We start from the raw sequence: 20,756 nt of genomic DNA, 5'->3' as shown, positions 1-20,756 counted from the left end.
AGCCAGAGACGAAGAACAACAACACTTTGATTAGAGCTGGACTCCAAAAAGCATCTTCCTGACAAATGTCACCGGGGATCAGACTCTGCTCTGGCTGAGGCATCATTAGGGTTTTATCCTGCGTCCTGGACAGCTCAGCACTCCACTCACACACAAGCATGCACACGCACGCACGGCTGTCGCTGCGTGTTGACTGGCTCTTTGGACCGTTGGGTTATCCTGTCATCCCTTTTGTTCTTCTGCGTGCGTGCGTGCGTACGTGCGCGTGCTCTCATGTCACAACCACTCCTGCTTTGGCTGCAGGCTTCCTTTTTCTGACAGAGGATCTGAAGGTGCTGACTGTCAGATGTTAATCCAGCAGGACTAATAACAGCCAGGACCCCTCCCTCGTGCATTCCCTCACACACACACACACACACACACACACACACACACACACACTCCTTTCTGATCGTTTCTCTGAGGGTGAGTCACTTGGTTGGTTGCTGCTCCTTTCTGGACTGATGGATGGATGTTGGATGGATGTTGGACGGATGGATGGATGCTGGACGGATGGATGGATGTTGGACAGATGGATGGATGTTGGACGGATGGATGGAGGTTGGACAGATGGATGGATGCTGGACCGATGGATGTATTTCGGACAGATGGATGGATGCTGGACGGATGGATGGATGTTGGACCGATGGATGGATGTTGGACAGATGGATGGATGGATGTTGGACGGATGGATGGATGTTGGACGGATGGACAGAAAGACAGAGTTGTGAACCCTGGACACAGTAGAGGGACAGAGACATTGGTGAGCGTGACGCCTCGTGGTTCCGAGCAGACTCTCTGTCTCCGGCCCAGCAGGGCTGGGACCCGAGTTAATCACCTGTGGGATCCTCCCGGTCATGAATCACATCCATTCAAATCCCATTTAACAATACTAACGCACCGAACGGATTCAATTAACACACAGCAATGGATTATGGGAAACACTTCCACGTCAGACGCTCTGCCCGGCCATGATTAGAACCTTCCCATTTCCATCAATCTGCTGGCGGCACTTTTGTCTGCAGCCCCGTCAGGTTATTTACCTTTTCAGTAAATAGCCACATAAATAAAACCACTTCGGATAAGTGACACACTTGTGCAAAGCATTCTGGGTAGTTTCTAGCTCTCAGGCTAATTATGCACGGGCAGGTGTCTGATCGATGGCTGCAGTTCTGACAGGGTCTTGCGGTGTTTCGGGAAGGCGTCGACCGCTGCGACGGCGTCCGGTCTCCGCACGCTCGACAGAATCAGCGGTGGCCCCGGCGAGACGGCGCCATGGCGAATTGATCTGCGCCGGACAGGAGATGAAAGAGGCGAGGCGGAAAGACACGACAGTCTCCTAATTAAGTTGGACAGATAAAGAGGAAGATGAAAGGCTGCGAGGGAAGGAGCGGCTTTGATGCCAGCGCCCTGTCACTGTGGGCACCTCGAAGGTAATGGAGGACACAATGGACGCAAGTCCTCACAGATGAACGCCGGTTTCTTCGGACCCGGACGCCACGGGATGAAAAAACCCACTTTTTTTGTACTTTAAGGTTTAGTAGCAGGCGACTCGGGGGCGTCGAAGACGCTCGTCTCACGCTGACGCTCTGGAGGAATCTGTCGTAACGTTGTGACAACGGTGCGAAATGAAACGGGCCGGTCCTGGTGCCACTGGTGAGCTTCAGCCTCTTAATTGGGTTACTAATTAAATACACACCAGCGTTCCTCTCCCGCATGCGTCGGCGTGAATCGCCGCCTCTGGCTGTTTTGGAGAAATCGTGCGGTGAATCCGGGACTCTCCACTCAGAAGTGGCGCTCGCTGCTTAAATATGGACTTTTTAACTGACTGATAGAATCTCATTTTGCCGCTGATGTCCACAATAACGACGGGATTAGCCGGACTCGGCCGCTTCCGCGCACCCATTCACTCGGTTATCGTCTCTTCCGGCTCCACAAAGTGGGGAAAAAGCATTTGTTTGGGTTTTTCTCAGTTTCCTTCCCTCTGTGACTGGTGGAGGAACGTCCCAAAGCCTCCACATCTGTACGCCGGGCTTGTGTTGAGACGGGCGATTGACTCTTCGTCACCTCTGATGTTTACAACGGGCGCGGGTCGTGGAGGTTGGAATAGCTTTTATGCGGTGAATGAGCAGCTCGGACCGTGACTCCGCACTTCACGGAAAATCAATTAGGAGCTTAATGAGGGCTGGAGAGAGGAGCCGCGTGATGAACCCCTCCTCTGAGGCCATCCATCTCTCATCCTCCCAGAGTTTCTCTAATCCTTCCGTCTGTTTTTAGCTCCTCCGTCGGATTCACTCAGATATCACCCCGACGCTCCCGTCCTGTTCCCATCCCAGCCATCGCTCCTAACGGAGGCTACGTGCGAGGATTCCTTTACGGGAGGAAAGAAAGTGTAACTGACTTTAAAGCGAGTGAAGGTGCACTTTACATTTGGGTGAGCAGAGCCGGGCCACTGTCGCTGGAATTCAATCACTTTAATGTCAGACGCTGCACCGCAGGGAGCCGGAGAGCAAAGTGGGGTCGACCATGGAGGTTTTCTCCAGCTCTTGTTGTGTATATTTATGTCTATGCGAGGTTTCGGAAGCACGGTCTCCTCTTGTCAGAGGTCATTTCTCAGAGGTAACGACGCCCTGTTCGTTTCCCAGGATACGGGATGACGGCCGCGGAGGATACACGCCGTCACGGTGGTGACAGCCTGAGGTTGCTTCTGCTAAACTCCTTAGCAAGTTCAAGCCAAGCCGTGGTTGGTAGAGTTCTTCTTGTTTTGCTTCCTCTGATGTCAAATCCTTCTTTAAATCCAACAACGGGAAGCAGGGTTGCGGAGAGGACAGCAGAGGAGCGTCTGACAGGTTTTTATTACCAGAAGGGCGGCGCTGGCTGGCACCGTGTCCTCCAGACTGTCACTCACTTCCCTTCCAGCAGGCTTTTTAGGCCACGTCAAAGATGTCTTTTCTCCCAAAAGTTGGCATAAAACAATGTTTTCCTGTCTCCGTCTCGGTTCCGCCGCTGCCCCTTCTGCCTCTTGTTTTCGGGTTCTGATGAGCGCGAGCGAGCGCAGATGAGTGATGCAGCCGAGGCCTCGGAACGGGAGGTCGTTTGGATGATTTAATGGACGATTCACCGGATTAATTTCAGCGGGAGTGATGGCGGCGCTCTGAAAGAGATGAGGCTGCCATTTTGTAGCTGGCAGGGTTTCAGGGGGGCGGCGCTCTCGACCTCCCCCGCTTCGTCCTGACTCTTCCTGCTCCTCTCGCGCCAAACTCGGCCATTTTCTTCCCTCCCACCTCCAACGCTTCACACCATCGCGTCCTCGTCCTCCAGCTCGTCCTGTGGAATAGATGAATGTTTGATATTAGAATATGTGGAAAATCTGCGGACGCAGCAAAGGTGTGTCTGTCTGACTGCGGGGCTCCCGGAGGACCGCTGCTAACCGTGCACTTTTTGATAATATTCCTCAAAACTGGGAAAAAGCGATGCCACAGAGGAAAGTTAGCGCATTAGCGTGTCTGCTAACAGTTATTAAAGCTGGCAGTCTGGGTCAGAAGTGTCCCGCATCTCCTCTGAGAACCATCTATGGTGCTGGGAGACTGTCGGAGACGTTTGTCCCGTCTGTCTCACCTTGGGACAACCATCCGAATAAACTGGCCGCCGCGGGGACGCTCTGATGAGATTAGGTCCCTGGACGGCCTCCGTCCTCCTTCGCTTTTCATATGGGACGATTCAAACAGAATATTTATTCCATCGGGTCACCTCGGGTCGCCAGCCTCGGCGGCGAGGCGAGATATTAATCTGGAGCCGCTCGCTGTTTCGCATTCACGGCTGAACAATGAGCTCAATCACAGATGGAGCGACCTGATCCCTCCCCACTTATCAGCGTGGCTCCTCCTCGCCGCGGCGCCCCGGCATCATCAGCCGTAGCCGGGAGGGGATTTTTTTAATCCCCGTCGGAGCTGAATGTCAACGAGCCAGCCGGGCCTGTTGACATTTGCCTCATCGGGGAGTAAAATCAAACGGGGTCAGATTATTCACCGCCGCCCCCCCACAGACACCCGGCAGAGATGGATGGAGAGAGATCAGAGAGATCAGGTAGAGGAAAAACTCTGTTTTGACTCATCGTCAGCGTCATCGAGCTTTGTCGGTGAACTCAGAAACGCAGATGTCAATTAAAACTGTGTTTTTCAGTCCGCTTCTTTGGACTGCTTGAGATTCAAAAGCGCTCCAGTTGGCGAGGTCGGCCCGCTCTGATCAGCCATGTTCAACATTAAAGAAGCTTTTTTAAGTGAAAAATGTCGCTTGCATTAGATTCTCCGTTCAGGGGAAACCTTTTTTTATGTCCATTTCAAACCCAGAGGAGGGTCAGATGTACGTCTGTAGCCGTTTATGGCGGCGCCAAGTCATTTATGATGGCGGAGGTTTAACGATCGCTCGGTGCTGAGCGTCCCACAGAGGCCGAGAGTGCAGCTGTGTTTACGGCTGCTTCTGCGTATCATCAGACACTAATTAAAAGTCAATCACCCTGCAAACACTGAGTGACTGACGGCTCTGAATACTCAAAGGATCCATGTTGTTGAACGCTCCCCCACTCTTTTTTTTCCTTTCTTCCATCATCTACTGTCTGTCTGCATGTGTGAGCAAGAATAACTCCACCAGATCTTTGTTGTCCTTCTTCTTCTCTGGTTTATTCACATATACGTAGCCTACGTTGCAAATTATCGTGTCATTTATCCGCTCAGAAGTTTTCTCCACCAGCAAGAAGGTCCTTAAGTGAGACTGGAATCAGCCTGATAGAACCAGCCTGGAAGTCCTTAAACAGGACTGAACCAGCCTGGAGGACCTTAGACAGGACTGAACCAGCCTGGAGGACCTTAGACAGGACTGAACCAGCCTGGTGGACCTTAGACAGGACTGAACCAGCCTGGTGGACCTTAGACAGGACTGAACCAGCCTGGAAGTCCTTAAACAGGACTGAACCAGCCTGGTGGACCTTAGACAGGACTGAACCAGCCTGCTGGACCTTAGACAGGACTGAACCAGCCTGGTGGACCTTAGACAGGACTTTTAAAAACACAAATCTCTTCCTTTCCAGTGGCCAGAATCAATAATGAATTGATTGACTGTGTGACACCCCCCCCCCCCCCGTCAGTCCTCCACCGTCCCCCCTGCTGCCACGACCACGCTCGCCACCCCGCAGATATCATCCTTTAAGATGCTTGGCTTTTTTATTTATGTGAACATTTCTGTCTTCCCTAAACACAAACATCGCTGTGTTTTGCTCTTTTATGGATTTCTGCCAGGCGAGAGGCCCAGAAGACCCGCCCACTTTTCAAACTCGGATCGATTTTGCAGTCAAATAAATCGTACCCCGGTTCTGAGGAACAAAGATCCTCAGATAAATGAAATCCGGGATGCTCAGGCGTGTAAACACATAATGCGGCTCCCCCGAATCCCCCGTATTGCTGGATGAGACGTAGGGAAATAAAGACGCAGAGATAATCGGAAACCTGCAGAATCCATAAAGCAGGTTTCTGCTTTCCTGCCGTGAGGATTTCAAACCCAGCAGGCGAAATGCTAACGAGTGTATTAATTAACTGTCTCATAAACACACCACCAGCTTCAGGAGCTCGGTTCTTCTGCTGCTCCTCTCCGTCCGTCATCAGGACTTTGGAAGCCTGCGTCTGGATGACCAGGCTGATCGGAGCCGGACTCACATCTGCACCTGCGCCGCGCCCAGTAGAATCTTTCAGGATCGTTTCGCCGCTCTCGGAGCGCTGGAAAGGACAGAGCTCCACCTTCGCACGCCATTATTCCGCCTCCCCACGGAGGAAATGAATGGCTGCTGCGCTAGGAAGTGGACCGGCCCTTCTAATCACGCCGTGTTGGACACGATGCTTCCTGCAGGGTGCAGGAAGCGTCGTCGAGGACTCGGTTACAGTGGAAGATCCATGGTGCTTCTGTGGATTTGGCGGACGTTGTCAAGGCGACAGACGCCCCTTGATGTTCATTCCCCCCCGCTTCCAGAAAAGACCTTTATGGAAAATTGGATTCTTCTGGATATTCTTCATCCAGCTCAACCCAAATCCCAGGCTGTGAATATCATGAATATTTCATTTCTATTAAGAAAAAAAATGAATCAATTCCTTTTCCATCGGCAACTTTCAGACGTCTGTTACAACTTTCGGACGTCTGCAGAATTAATCACCCTCTTGTTTTTAATAAACAAATGTTCTCTGGGTTATCAAATAATTGTCTTTGTGCCATAATTGTCTTTGTTAAATCATTTTTCTCCATATTTCTGCTCTGTATGTAACAACATTGTAATAACGCAGGTGGACCCCCCCACGCAGCCACTTCAGCCCCCTGGATTAAGGCCGGCTGGCCATCACCGCGCGGCCTGGCGGGGGCTCCTTAATCAGGTCGACTCTCCCTGAAGTTCAGGTTTTGTCTTCCAGAGGCGCCGTGCTGCCCACATGCATAAAGAAGTGGCGAGGGGTTGCCCCTGGCGACCACAGGTTTCCCTGCTTGTTGTCAGCCGGGGTTGTTGATTATCCACGGATATTGTTCTGACATGTTCTGTTCCGGGGGGGGGGGGGGGGGCGTCTGTGGCTCAGCATAGCCAAGAGAAACAGACCAGCGTCAATATTGGGAGGCACCGACGAGCAGATGGACGGGAACACGAGCAGACGGAGGAGCGCTCCACCTCTGAGCCGCCGCGTGTCTGTTGGGACGCGGCCGGGCGGCTTTTTACTGCGGCGCCGCCGAGTCCAGGCGGCGTCCAGCCTGTTGTCCCCGCTCCTGTTCCTGCTGCTTCCTGCTGCGGTTTCTGCAGGTGAGACGTGCGCTTCCTGCGCTGGAAAGGCCAACGGCTCGTGATTGAGGACCTGACATTTGTCCCTTGGCGCTGTCGGGGGGGGGGGGGGGAGGAGCCCAGGCGGTTCCTGCCCTCGGCTGACATTTTCTTCCACTGATGGGATTTTCCACCTTTCCCACTTGTCCTTTTAAATGTTTACGTTGTTTCGTAATCGAATCTTGTTCCAGGCTCGAGGCAGGAAGCTGCTCTCCTTATCCCATAATTACAGCCGGAAGTGTCTCGTTACCGAATTTCGTATCGATGGAGAGCGATACGGAACGCACGCTGAGCTGTGGTGGTTTTCTCCCCGACGCCACCATGTTGACCACCAGCGAGTAACGTAAACGCCAATGAGGCTTTTTTTCCACTTCCGATTCAAAACAATATCAATCTAGTCAGCTGTTTCCTCAGGTGGCTCCTGTAAACGTGCCGACTCTGCAGAAACCCCCCGCCATCAATAATGCCGCCTGACATGATTGATCATGTGCTGATCGCGGCTTTGAACCTCCAGGAAACTCGTTTCTTCTGATCAGACGTCCCGTCTCTGTCCAGGACGCGTGTCCCTTGATTCTGCCGCCCCTGCTGGTTCCCAGCAGCGTTTCCGGCCCTTATTCTCCGACCGCTCCTCTGTGGGACCTCTGGTGTGACGGAGCATAATGAAGGGGGGCATGTTGCGGCGTTGAGATATTGGAAATGCCAGATCATCTGTATTCTATTCTGCGCGTGGCTTCCCAATTACGTGAGCTGTCTGTTCTGTGTCAACTCAGCGTGTCATTATCAGAGCGGCAGAGGGAACTTGTTGTCATGGTGTCATACGTCCTGACGTGGGACACAGAGAAACAAAGATGGCTGACCTCTTGCTGCACAAAGACCGGGCTGAACGCGCCCCGATCAGACACGAGAGCGTCATAAATCCACCAGCAGGGGGCGATGTACACTCCACGGTAACAGCTGAATGTGAGCAGAATCTCTCTGAAGAAAGTCCAACTGAAACATTCACAGCACGTGTGTGTGTGTGTGTGTGGGGGGGGGGGGGGCGTCATCGTTTCCCCCTCCGCTTCCTGGTCCCATCAAAAATAAGCTCAGCTTCTTGTCGCAGGAGGAGGCCAGTTTAAAATCATAAATCAAGCTGTTGATTCAGCCGTGGGAACCCAGCGGCTGCTTCTGGAAAACATCTGTGAGTAATGATCCTGCCGTCAACCCGCCATCGATTTGTTTCTCTTCTTCTTTTTCCTTCCTCTCGAGCAGGAGACGGCTTCCATCGTCTTCTGGACGTCTGAGCAGGACGTCTTTCTAAAATAGCGTTTTATCGTGTCGCGTGTGCAGCCTCATTTCATTACACTTCGATGAAATTAGACATTTTTCCATTTTCTTTTCCATCCTTTGTCTAATTAGTTATTTTCTTTACACCTTCTATAATTAAAAACAGGCCACACACACACAGAGGAGCAGCCTGATGATTAATCTTGATGATTCATCAGTTTTTTGGGATTATTCCATGCCCCGGTAGCTGCTGCATGAACCTCTGCTCCGGTTTAATTGCGTCCTGCTCTCAGGTCTCTGCTTCACCTTTTCGTTTAAGCCAAACCAAGAAGAAGGGTCAGTGAAGGGGACCTTTTGTCTGTTCTGTCATTGTGCAGCGAAGCCTCTGGAGGGGATTCGGATGGAAACCTCTGACCCCCCCCCCCCCCCCCCGGTGTGAGTGTGTGTGTTCCTGCATGTGTCTGCTCTGATTGCAAGTGTGGAGGAAAATCATTCAACGAGAGGGAGCCGCGATCCCTCACCTGGATGTCGTAAATCAATAAACGCAGCTAAAGGGGCAAATGCGCGCCGTCGCGGAAGGTTCCAGGCCGACGCGGTTCCGTTTCCCACGCAGGTGAAAGTTTCCTGCCGCTTCCACGGGTTTGATTACGAACAGCGGCGTTCATCTGCTCCTGGCCCACGATGAGGGCTTTGTTCCTACCTGGGTGGGAGGAGCTTCAGCAACATCTGCCGGCGTCTCGCCCACACGCGATGACTCGGTGTTAATGACTGTGATTAGGGGCTCCGGCGCTCTTCGCCCATCACTCAGGCCCGGCGGCGGCAGGTGAGATAAAACCTCGCCGGCCGTCAGCGAGCGGCTAAAAATACCGAGCGGAGTGACAGCTGGTACCGCAGAGCTGCTCCTGAACGCCTCCTGCATGCTGATGTGACAGACGCGTCACAGCAGGAGAGACGACGTCACCTTAATAAGAAACGTGCCCCCGTCCAAGGTGACGAGCCAACTCTCTCTCAGGGGGGGCAAAGCTACAGACCAAGGGAGTGTGTCAGGGGAACAAGCAGAGCTTTACACATCAGCCGCTCACCTGTGTGTGTGTGTGTGTGTGTGGGCTCAGCTTCAGGTCCACACTTCTAGCTCAATATCCCCCCAGAACAGGAGCGTCAGGGGGGGGGGCAGACGTCTCTTTGTCTCCTCTGAGAGTTCTGATGGAGGGCGAAGACTCGACCCCAGAGATTAAACCGCCTCTACGTCAGAGGGGAGTGTTTGTTTTATGATTTCCAGATGATTTACTCAACAACCGCGGAGTAATGATAAAATATATCATGTAAACGGTGGGAAGTGTTCGCCGTCCTTCAGTGTGTAGTCATCCGGCTGTAGCGTCTGCATTGTGTGTGTGTGTGTGCGTGTGCGTGTGCGTGTGTGTCTTTATGCCCTCTCAGGTTCACCGGCGGCCCTCTGTATTATTTATTCAACGGTTCCTTGACTATAAAAAACATCCTTGTCTCCGTCCCTGCGTTTGTTTAATCGCAGGAATCTTGGCTAATGGGTCGAGCTTTATGAAACAGTAACGGGAGATCACAGGAGCTCCATAACCTTTAAGTCTGGAGCCGCGCAGAAAAAGAAGAAACTCACCCGCCGATGTTTAACACTTCAGTTTGCTCTTCGGTGTTTTTCTTTTCTATGCTCGTCTGCTGGCAGAGTGAATGAGATAAGTGAAGTGTCATCCTGTCTGCTCATTCCGGAATGGAAAAATCCGAGAGGAGTGTGGGTGAAATGTCAAAAACTGCCTTTTTAACGCCGTGTGTAGAAGGAACCCGGTGACACTGTGTAGCTCAGAGGGATGGAGGGATGGGTGGGTGGATGGATGGATGGATGGGTGGGTGGGTGGATGGATGGGTGGGTGGGTGGATGGGTGGGTGGGTGGATGATGGATGGGTGGGTGGATGGATGGATGGGTGGGTGGGTGGTGGATGGATGGGTGGGGGGTGGATGGATGGGTGGATGGATGGATGGTGGGTGGATGGGTGGGTGGGTGGATGGATGGGTGGGTGGTGGATGGATGGGTGAGTGGATGGATGGGTGGGTGGGTGGGTGGGTGGATGATGGATGGGTGGGTGGTGGATGGATGGATGGTGGATGGATGGATGGATGGATGGATGATGGATGGATGGATGGATGGATGATGGGTGGGTGGAGGGGTGGATGGATGGGTGAGTGGATGGATGGGTGGGTGGGTGGTGGATGGATGGGTGGGTGGATGGGTGGATGGATGGATGGTGGGTGGGTGGGTGGAGGGGTGGGTGGGAGGGTGGATGGGTGGATGGATGGGTGGATGGGTGGATGGATGGATGGGTGGATGGATGGAGGGGTGGGTGGAGGGATGGGTGGATGCGTGGATGGATGGATGGATGGGTGGGTGGGTGGAGCTGACATTTTCAATGATGCTCCCCATTTCCCCTGGAGACAGGCTTCCCCTGTTCCTGGAGTGTTCCTGATTAGCATGTAGCGGCTAACAGCAGCTGGAATGCAGAAACCTGTTTTGTTGGTGAACAGACATTTTAATCGGGTCCCTTTCAGCACTCACGCCTCAGGTATGAAAAGAGAGAAGCAAACGGGTCGGCTTCTTTTGAGAGCTCATTGTCTCCACTCTGATATGAAGTCAGACGGCGGTGAGGTCCACCAGCAGGACCACTGTCAGGGTTTCACTGGCGTCTGTGCCGCCTTCATGTCCTCCTGAGGTCTAATGGCACGTTGACCCAGTCGCTGTCCGTCAAACATGAGGACTTCCTCCTCTTCAGCTAACGAGCGCTTGTTTTATGTGTGCATGTATCGTTCCATCAATAACTGCGTCCTGCTGAACAACATGGTTGTTATGGTGACGACTCCAGGCTGATGTTCACTGGTTCCCTTAGAAAAACGCCTGAACCTCTCTCTCTCTCTCTCTCTCTCCCTATGTCTCTCTCTCCCTCTCTCTCTCTCTCTCTCTCTCTCTCCTCTCTCTCTCTCTCCCTCTCTCTCTCTCTCCCTCTCTCAGGTGTTCACCAGGTACGGTAAGTGCTACATGTTCAACGCCGCCGAGGAGGGAAAGACGCTGCGCACCACCATGAAAGGAGGGACGGGAAACGGCCTGGAGATCATGCTGGACATCCAGCAGGACGAGTACCTGCCGGTGTGGGGGGACTCAGGTAGGCCCCGCCTCCGCGTGACCATCCTCCATCCTCGCCATCCTCGTTTTGTAATTAAGTTAAGTGATTAAGTTGTAATCATCAGCAGGAATGATTGAGTGTCCTGATGAGTTCTGCAGGGAGAGACGGCCATTAAATGCTAATGCAGGGCTGCGGGAGGTCTGGATGAGCTCGCCGGGCGTTAGCAACCAGGCGGCGATCTGATTGCGTGCATCTGATTAAAGGATTCGTGCACGCTTTTATCTCTTCTAATCAGTTTCTGGTGTCACGTTCTGCTGAGTCACCTATGAGAGGTGTTATCGGTCACCGCGACATTTTACCACCAGCGTTTCGGCTTCCACGCCGAGCTTTCACGTTAGCTTCCGCGTTGACGTGCGCGTTAGCAGCTTGTTAGCGTCTCAGATTGAGTGTTTTGGAGGGGCTCGCCGTCCACAGCTCGATAACCCACCCACTGGTGTCTCGGTGGGGGTCCCGCCGAGCCCGACAGATGGACGCCGGACGCCTCTGAGCACCTTCTGAGTACTTCCTGCTTACTTCCTGTCCATTTTCCCTCCGTGTCCTGATCCGGGATCCATCCAGCCCGGCGGCGGTCCCCCGTCTTCTTTGTAGCCTGCAGGGCAGCCGCCACAGTCCTGCTCTGCAGCTTTATTGACAAGAATTCAGGGAACAGCACGTTTCCCAGCAGGAGAACAGAGAAATGTTGAAGTTGTGGGAGTTGAGACGGCCTGTTGCCTGGTTACCAAGATGAACAAAGTCCATGCTGATAAAAATAAGGCGGGCGTGTCCTCATCTTCATCGACACTTACTGGGGGGAACACGAGTGTCAGACGGTTACCCCCACATCTGCGGCATCCAAAGGTTAACGAAGGCCGATTAACGCTCAAAACCCACTGAAACACGACTCAGCTATGTTTCCATGACAACCCAGGCCCCATCAAATCCGGTGTCTTTCCTCCTCCTGCTTAAGTCACTCGGTGAGGTGTGACGGCGGTGATGAAGTACAAAGTAACCGTGGCGACCTTTGATTGTGAGGAAAACATCATTACCCACAATTCTCTGGAGCATCTCTCCAATCTGAAGAAGGGGAGCGAACGTGGCGCCGTGTTCTCAGGCCCACGCTTCCTGTTCCCTCAGTCCTCCGAGGCGGCGACCTTCTGAGGCGGCGACCTTCTGAGGCGGGCCGAGCGCACGCCGTGATTGAGCGCCGACGCTGCGACCTTCAGCCTTTCAGCATCTTTTTTTCTGTTGATGCAAGATTGTCAGGGTTGGAGCTGAGAAAGTCCATCCAGAAATCCGTTTCCCACCTTGGCTGGTTGTGTGTCGGTGGATTTGGGTGTGGCTTCAACAACACACACACCGAGCGAGCAAACACACTCCGCAGCAGGCAGATGGTGAACACGGGGGCTGTTTTCACCGATGTAACGGCGGAAAATTGCTTCTCGTAAAAGAACAAATGTATTTTTATTGGGTTAAAATACGAGGCCGTAACCAATAACGAGCGCTGATTGGAAACGCGTTCTTTCATCAGCTTTAGCGGGTGGGCGTGGCCTCGTGCGGCGCCGACGCGTCGCATCGGTTCTGTGATCCGATTGAAAATGTTTGCTTCAACTGAGACGGGACCAGGAGATCAAGGCTGCAGGGACAAAGGCGCGAATGTTGTTATAGTACTCAGAGGTTCTATAAAACACACACCCACACCCACACACACACACACACACACACACACTCGCACTCACTCACAGACACACACACGTCCACCTCGATATGACTGAATCATGCCTCTGTCCATTAGAATTGGGTAATATAACATTATGTGTGTGTGTGTGTGTGTCTGTGTGTGTGTGTGTGTGTGTGTGTGTGTAGGGGGGTTGTTTGCGAGGACTTTGAGCAGAACTCTGAGTGCAGGAACACGGAGTCAGAACTTTATCGATTCTATAAAGGCTGTTCACTTTTTGCTGTAACTATAATTGCTTTTTGTGTGTGTGTGTGTGTGTGTGTGTGTGTGTGTGTGTGTGTGTGTGCGTGCTGTGGTTTATGAACTTAAATACAGCAGCTAAGCGGCTCTCCTCTGTCTCCTCCAGAGGACACGGCCTTTGAAGCTGGGGTCCGAGTCCAGATCCACAGCCAGGCGGAGCCGCCCTTCGTGCACGAGCTGGGCTTCGGGGTGGCGCCGGGCTTCCAGACCTTTGTGGCCACGCAGGAGCAGAGGGTAGGTGTCCTCCCCCCACCAGGGGAACCTGCTGGTATCTGTCCGCTCCTAACACACGCCCCAAACACACGTTTCCATGACGATAGCGCGCTTCACCTTGGAAGCTGCGCACCGCTCCACTGGAAGCGCCTCCTGCTGGGAGGAAGCGGGATTGTTGGAAGCTTCGGCTGGAGACGGACAGATGAAGCAGCCGGGCCTGCGCTCCACTGACCCCCAGCACTGACCCCCAGCACTGACCCCCAGCACTGACCCCCAGCCCCCCCCCAGCCCTGGGATCAGCCATCCACAGCTCTTGTTGGTCCAGAATGACGAAGCTTCCAGCCGTTTTCTCTTTTAAAAAACAAAAACCTGAAATCTTCGGCATGTTTCGCTGGACCGACCCCCCTGGACCCACCGACCCCCCGGGACCCACTGATCCCCCTGGAAGCGGAGGGACGGCCTCGGCCCCATCAGAGGGGCATCGTCTCAAACCCCGCCAGCACCGACAACCTGGCGCCGAAAACCACGCGTCCAGCTCAGCGGAGCGAAGGGAGGCAGATGGGACTCCACAGGGCCCGGCCGCCGTCCCTGGCTCCTGTCCTGGCTCCTGTCCTGTCCACCGTCCCTGGCTCCTGTCCTGGCTCCTGTCCTGTCCACCGTCCCTGGCTCCTGTCCTGTCCACCGTCCCTGGCTCCTGTCCTGTCCGCCAACTGAGCCCGGAAATCTGTTGGATCGTTCTCCGTGCTGCTCAGCTCCTCTCGGCCCCGGATGAGTTTCCACTCATCTGCAGAAACGTGCGCGTCAGCGTGTTCGGAGCTACCAGGCGAAGATGTGGAATTACGGAGAATCCTCACGTTAATCCTCGAAAGGACGATAACCGGGGAGATTTGTCCGGTCATGTCCCACCTGAACCGGTTCTCCTCCTCTCCTCCCAGCGTTCCCTCCGGCGGCGAGCTCCTCTCCACCCTCTCTCCTCACCCTCCACCCTCTCTCCTCTGAAAGCTTTAAATCAAACCCGTGTTCCTCCGCCCTCACTGACCCCGCCCCCTCCTCTCCCCCACAGCTGACCTACCTGCCTCCCCCGTGGGGAGAGTGCGAGGCCAAGGCGCTGGGCTTCTTCCACGTGTACAGCGTGACGGCGTGCAGGATCGACTGCGAGACGCGCTACATCGTGGAGAACTGCAACTGCAGGATGGTGCACATGCCCGGTAGGGAGGCGGCGGCGGTGGCGGCGGCGGCTGCCGGCGGCGCTCCGCTCCCCGTGTTCACGCCGCTGTTTCTGTTGCAGGCGACGCCTCTTACTGCACACCGGAGCAGTACAAGGACTGCGCCGAGCCCGCGCTGGGTAGGTCCGCACGCGCACCGCGGCACACGTGAGCGACGCCAGAAAAGGACGTCCTGAAAAGGTCGATAGCTTCCGTCAGGCCCCGCCCCCGGCCGTCCCCACGGCGCCGGTGTGAAAGATGCTGCTCGGTTATGGGAGCGGCTCCTTCTCGGGGCCGTGAGCGTGCGGGAAGCGTCTGACAGGTTCCGTTTAATGGAGGGACGATGGGGCAGATAGCGGCTGATATTTGCTGGTTCTGAGCTCAATTATGCAGCCTGATACGGTTCCTGGAGGCCGTTATCCGGCCCCTCAAATCCCACAGTCGCTATCAGAGCTGGGCGAGGAGCCGTTCGGGGCTTTCGGCCTCCTGGAGCAGCAGGATCCCGGCGGCTCCTGTCCCAGCACGCCGTTTCAAATACCTACTTAACGATAACGAATCCAACGAGGGTTTAAACGGGTTCAAAATGTCCTCCCGAGTCCTCCAACCTTCATGTGTTTCTGGTCATCTCTGAGCGTTGAGGCGGCTCCTCATCAAAGGTCAAAGGTCGTTTTCTTTTTCCCCCCTTGTCTGTTCCTGCCGCCTGGTCCCGGGTGAAGCCAAACTGTCGGCGGTGGAGAACAGCAACTGCATGTGCAGGACGCCGTGCAACATGACCCGCTACAACAAGGAACTGTCCATGGTGAAGATCCCCAGCAAGACCTCCGCCCGCTACCTGCAGAAGAAGTTCAACAAGTCGGAGAAGTACATCACGTAAGTCAGCGGCGCGGCGCCGTCCAGCTGGGACGCCCGTCCCGCTCAAACGGGCTCATTCACACTGGGGTTTTGTGACCTCAGAGACAACATTTTGGTTCTGGACGTGTTCTTCGAAGCCCTGAACTACGAGACCATCGAGCAGAAGAAAGCTTATGAGGTGGCAGGTTTGCTGGGTGAGTTCTCCTTAGCCGTTAGCATAGCTCCAGCCTTCGGCGCTGTTGTTGCTAGGTGATATAAATTAGCCCTGAAGCTCTTCAGCCGCTCTCTTTTATTTCAGGGGACATTGGTGGTCAGATGGGTCTGTTCATCGGCGCCAGCATCCTCACCATTTTGGAGCTGTTTGACTATGCTTACGAGGTCAGTTTAAACTCTCGTCCACATTCGTTTCTAACTCGAACCTTTTCAGGAGTTCAGGGTTCAAGTTGTTCCAGTGCAGCGGGAATAAAAGGGGCCAGGAAGAGAAAAAGGGAGATAAGAGCTAGCTAGCTCACTTCAGCGCCGACAGGAAAGAAAGATGCTTTTCTATTACCTTTGTGCTCGTGCTGCTCTCAGCTGTCTGACGAGGACACGCTGTAATGGTTTTTACCTCCCCTGGGCATCGGGAAAAATCCTTCTCCAGAGACTTTTTTCCCGTCTAATGGAGTGAAAGCGATGTGAATCCGTTACGTCAGCCGTGCGAGCGGCTCCAGCTTCCAGCAGCTTCCCGCTGCTGTAATTGACTCAGCTCTCAGCAACACTTCGGCCTCGGCCGCCGTTCTTCTCCTGAACCTTGTTTTTCTGATCCGCAGGTGTTGAAAGAACGGCTGCTGGATTTACTGAGCCGAGAGGAGGAGGAGGAGAGTCGTGGGGAGGATGTGGTAATTCGGACAGATCGTTGTTGTTCTGGACGCTAACGTGACGCAAGCTAAGCATGTTTTAGCGGCCTGTGGCTGCTGGAATCCTCCGCTGGTGGCTGCACTTCATTTCACTGACTAAACTCGTAGCTAATTAGGCTCCCTGAACCAGATCCGTATATTTTTACAGTGGCTGAAGTTTAATTTAAGGTCCCCTCAGGGACCAGGCACTAGCGTAGCTAATAAAATGTCCCTTATTGCTGAGGAAGGACGCGGCGAAGGGATAACAGCCTCACTTTTGTAAAACGCTTACATGGAATCCAATATGTTCCTGGTTTGTTTTCCCAGAGTTCCTGTGACCCGGTGGCGAACCACTCGGAGTCCATCAGCCACACGGTGACCATCCCCCTGCAGACCACGCTGGGCACGCTGGAGGAGATCGCCTGTTGAGGCCCCTCCCCCCCCCCGTTTCCCGTCAGAACCACGCACATCCGGAGGTGTCCGTGACGTCACATGTTCTGTCACGGCAATCCTGCAGGAGCCGGAAGGGGGAGTGGCGAGGGACGGGAACGGGCGCCGCGCTCTGTCACGGCGCCTCGCCCGACGCCCTCATGGGGATTAAGGAGCTGTCGTCTGGACGTCCTGGCCCCCTCTGTCAGCCTGGACCGGGCCGAGAGGAGAAGCGGACCTGCGGACGCCTTCCGTGCACGCAGGAACACTGGAGCTCATTTACCCGCCGCGTCCGTGAGCGTCGCTGCCAAACAGGAAGTGTGGCGAACTCTGTCTAACGTGCATGCATCCGTCTCTCGCGCTCGTTGGTGATGCGGCACTGCGGCGTGGCTTTACTGTACCTGTGCACCTTCTGTCTACGCAGCGACCACCTATTTAACTCTGAATGTACAGGTTTTTCCATCAACTGTGACCCGTCTTTGCGTTAAGTAAAAAAAAAGAAAAGGTCGCAGATGAAGCCCCCCCACCCCCGTCGGCCCAGGTCGAAGCAGGTCGCTGCTGGACCCCTTCAGAGCTGCTCTCCGCGCTCACTTTAAAGGGATGTCACACTCGAATCGCTAATCACTGCACTGCTGCACCTCTCAGGCTGGATCTGGATCTGCTGCCTGTCAGGCGGAGAGAAAACGAATAGGTCCAAACTGAGGTCGGTGGGACCAGTCCCCCCCCCATTACCACCTTATTTTGTCCTGCACTCCGCCCCAGTTTTCCCCAGTAACGAGCAGCTCCCGGTCCAGCAGCGACTTGGCGACAGGTTGATCAGAACCGGTCTGTGGAGGGTCAGAACAGTTCTCCTTCCTGTGTGTGAACGTCGGGATCAAAGGTCAGACTGTCGCCCTTCTGAGAGGCATCGGGACGTCCTCGTCCCCGCGTCCCTCGCAGGAAGGAACCAATTCAAGTGCTTTGTTTGATTTCTGTGAGACTCTGAATCGCGGCTTCCTGTCTGTGGCTCCGCCCCCAACTCATTCCGTCTCCGTGTGCCGTCTCACGCTGTGGCTTTCGGACCGGCGCCATGCTCAGCTGGTCATCCAGGCCGCCCGCCCCCGCCGAAGCAGCTCCGGCGTGTCCGCTCTGGACGGGCGGTTGTCGTTGTGACGCGGCGTGCAGTGTGTGTTTTTAATGTGAATCGAGTCAATTAAAGATGTTGTTTTGCAGCGCTGGCGTCCTGTGGTTGCACACGAGGCCTTTTTCTTCTCGTCTCCGAGCTCCGTGTGAGGTTTGTTACATCAGAGACTGTTGCGCCTATGAGGGGATCACGCGAGGATGCTAACGCCGCTGCGTGTGCTAATTAGCAGAGCATTTACCACCATTTTGTGTCACCACAGCTCCCTTTTCTTCTAGACGATGACACGGCGAGGTCACGAGTTCACCCTCAGGACACCTCCAGGGACTTCAACGACCCTGCGTCTGCCCCAGAAACCGTAATACAGTCGTGTCGAGTTAGCAGGTTCAGGCTAAAGTGGCAGGTTTAACAGGAGGTAACCAGGCCTGCAGGGGCGGGGCCTCCTGCTGCTCAGGTGGAGGAGGATTACGCAACTCAGAGAACATCAAGTTGGCACAGAGCTGACCTGACATGATTCCAGGAGCTCGGACCGGGGGGGGGCGGGGAGTCCGGTCCGGTTTGATTAAGCTTGGCTCCTCTCGCTAACGTGGGCTCAGATCAGCCTCTGATTCCTTTTAATTCCGGCTCCTTTTCCGTTTTCTCAATGAACTAAGAGAGAAAACGGCTCCCGGTTCTGGATTACTTGTTTTAATGCTCTGCGATTCTCTCGTTTCTGCAGGCGGAGCTTCAGTCTCGGCTCATTCGCTTGAAATTTTATGGAGCCTGAAGTACCTGCAGGTCGGGAAAAGTGTAACAGAGACTCCCGGAAGCCTCAACCAGCTCGGCTTCGGCAGGATTTACAGCACTTTTACAGAAACTATTGGCTCAAGAATGTCTCAAACGTGGCTAAAGACGGTTTTTTTCCGCTCTTGTCGTTAAAAAAGGCCTTAATTTATAATTAAACATGAGATTTCTGAAGGCGATGGCGGGAAACACGCACTGGTTCAGAAGCTAAGCTAGCATCTCCCTCCCCTTTTCCCCGTTGGCGCCGCCCAGGTCCGTTGTTGCAGCCGTCCGTTAAAACGTCCGCGGTGTTTTTCATCAAAGTCCTGAACAATCAGATCTGAATTGAAGCCATTTTGATAAAGTCTCGGCTAATCAGATGTTCCGCACACAAACTGTATCTAAAATCCGCTTTAATCCGCTTTAATCCGCCTTAATCTGATCTGTGTTTTATGGCAACAACAGAGCGCCGCTCAATAAAAAAGCGGATAAGGCGCCATCGCGAGAGCATAAAAACAATAAAAACACAAAGTAGAACCTCTCAAACTGAACACAGACGAGAACAAACGAGTCTTGAGATGAGATTTAAAGGCTGGCGGCGAGGGCGCAGATCTAATCTGAGGGAGCCGTTGGGGGGGGGGCAGAGTTCCAACCTCCATCTGGGAAACCTCCATCTCCTGACGGCCAGGGAGGGGGCGGAGCCAAACCATCTGGAAACGGTCAAGCATACTGGGAGCCGGTACTGGGACGAGCAGCCGGCCAGTCACCGAGAGGCTGGTTGTCGCTAGCATCGCGCGCCTGTTTCCTTTATTAGCGTTGGTCCTCCTGACGCGTCGCCTGCTCAGGCGTTGCCGCAGGCTCGATCACATTTAATTAGCCGTCGATTCTCTTTGCAGCTCTTAAGTTAATTATTATGGGGAATCAGTGCCGCCTGATATTCCACCAGGCCAACCAACGCTCCAACATCGGTGCTCCTGAGATCAGGGGACGGAACGTGAACCTCAAAGAAATATTGGTATATTAGTGGTTCCTTAGTGTTCTGCGCTCTGATTGGCTGAGGTTGTCTCTGGTGTGTGCGTGCGTGCGTGTGTGTGTGCGTGTGTGTGTGTGTGTGTGTGTGTAAAGGTGTGAACCAAAGCAATAAAAACAGTGGAACCGTCCAGTCCAGTCAATTCTTCATCCATCATGCAGAAATCTACTTTCAGATCAACTCTACAGCACCAGTAACATTTGGACTATATCAGCACGGCCCCTGAGAAGTTTGTATTTGCCAGGTGTTTATTCCATGACAGAGTGATGGTTACACACCAGCAACAGCAACCCCCCCCCCCCGTTCAAGAACCCAAAATTAATCAGTAATCGGTCCTGCTCCGAAGCGCGGAGCAACACCGCCATCTGGTGGCGGCGAGGCTAAACTGTCAATGTAAAGAATACGATTTTCGCGTTTGGATCTATTTGTCCATCCTGGGCCCCCATAGATCGTTCAGGTGTTTCGATACCTGTGTTTTAATTCGGACAGAAGCAAGGTTTAACAGGATAGGTTGTTTTTTTTACATGTCTGCATCTTCAAAATGTTACTTTTAACTTAAATACTGCAAGCGTTTTTATACATTTATATTACGTCTAAATTCGCGAACTTTTAAGTGGAAAAATCCAGGAAACTCAGCAGGTCAGAAAATGTTTGTTCTTTGGCGTTTTGGATTCCGGAGGATTGGTTTTCAATCCCTTTGGTATTTGTGCGTATTAAAGAAATGATTAATCTCTCCCTTCTTGTCTGCAAACGCTGCATTTTCGCCTTAATTTTTAATTTGAAAACTTACATTTGGTCCCGATGTAACAAAATATTTTTATAAGCTGAGAAAACAACAAAAGTAGCACAACTCATTAGAATTCTCTTTGTAAAGATCTTTTGTTCTGCATAAATCAGCAGCTTACCTTTCATAATAATGGAAATGAGACAGTCTCACACCAGAGGATTAAATGGTGTAAAAGC

The 20,756-nt window shown here is 53.5% G+C and overlaps 1 protein-coding gene across 2 annotated transcripts in view; it reads left to right on the top strand.

Annotated features, from left to right (window-relative positions):
* The window catches only part of asic2 (acid-sensing (proton-gated) ion channel 2), a 60,856-nt gene extending 42,764 nt beyond the window's left edge, over window positions 1–18,092 (top strand). For both annotated transcript variants that reach the window (XM_057014852.1, XM_057014851.1), the window contains exons 2-10: window positions 11,182–11,332; window positions 13,414–13,541; window positions 14,584–14,728; window positions 14,809–14,865; window positions 15,442–15,595; window positions 15,680–15,771; window positions 15,876–15,955; window positions 16,387–16,455; window positions 16,780–18,092. In XM_057014852.1, the coding sequence (XP_056870832.1) occupies window positions 11,182–11,332; window positions 13,414–13,541; window positions 14,584–14,728; window positions 14,809–14,865; window positions 15,442–15,595; window positions 15,680–15,771; window positions 15,876–15,955; window positions 16,387–16,455; window positions 16,780–16,881 (978 nt within the window). In that variant the 3' untranslated portion in view covers window positions 16,882–18,092. The remainder of the gene's footprint in view (window positions 1–11,181; window positions 11,333–13,413; window positions 13,542–14,583; window positions 14,729–14,808; window positions 14,866–15,441; window positions 15,596–15,679; window positions 15,772–15,875; window positions 15,956–16,386; window positions 16,456–16,779) is intronic.
* The last annotated feature ends 2,664 nt before the right edge of the window (window positions 18,093–20,756 follow it).

Source organism: Takifugu flavidus, chromosome 18, assembly GCF_003711565.1.
Source record: "Takifugu flavidus isolate HTHZ2018 chromosome 18, ASM371156v2, whole genome shotgun sequence".
NCBI classification, from domain to species: domain Eukaryota; kingdom Metazoa; phylum Chordata; class Actinopteri; order Tetraodontiformes; family Tetraodontidae; genus Takifugu; species Takifugu flavidus.
Note: the sequence above shows the minus strand (reverse complement) of the source record. Positions and strands in the feature narration are given on the sequence as shown.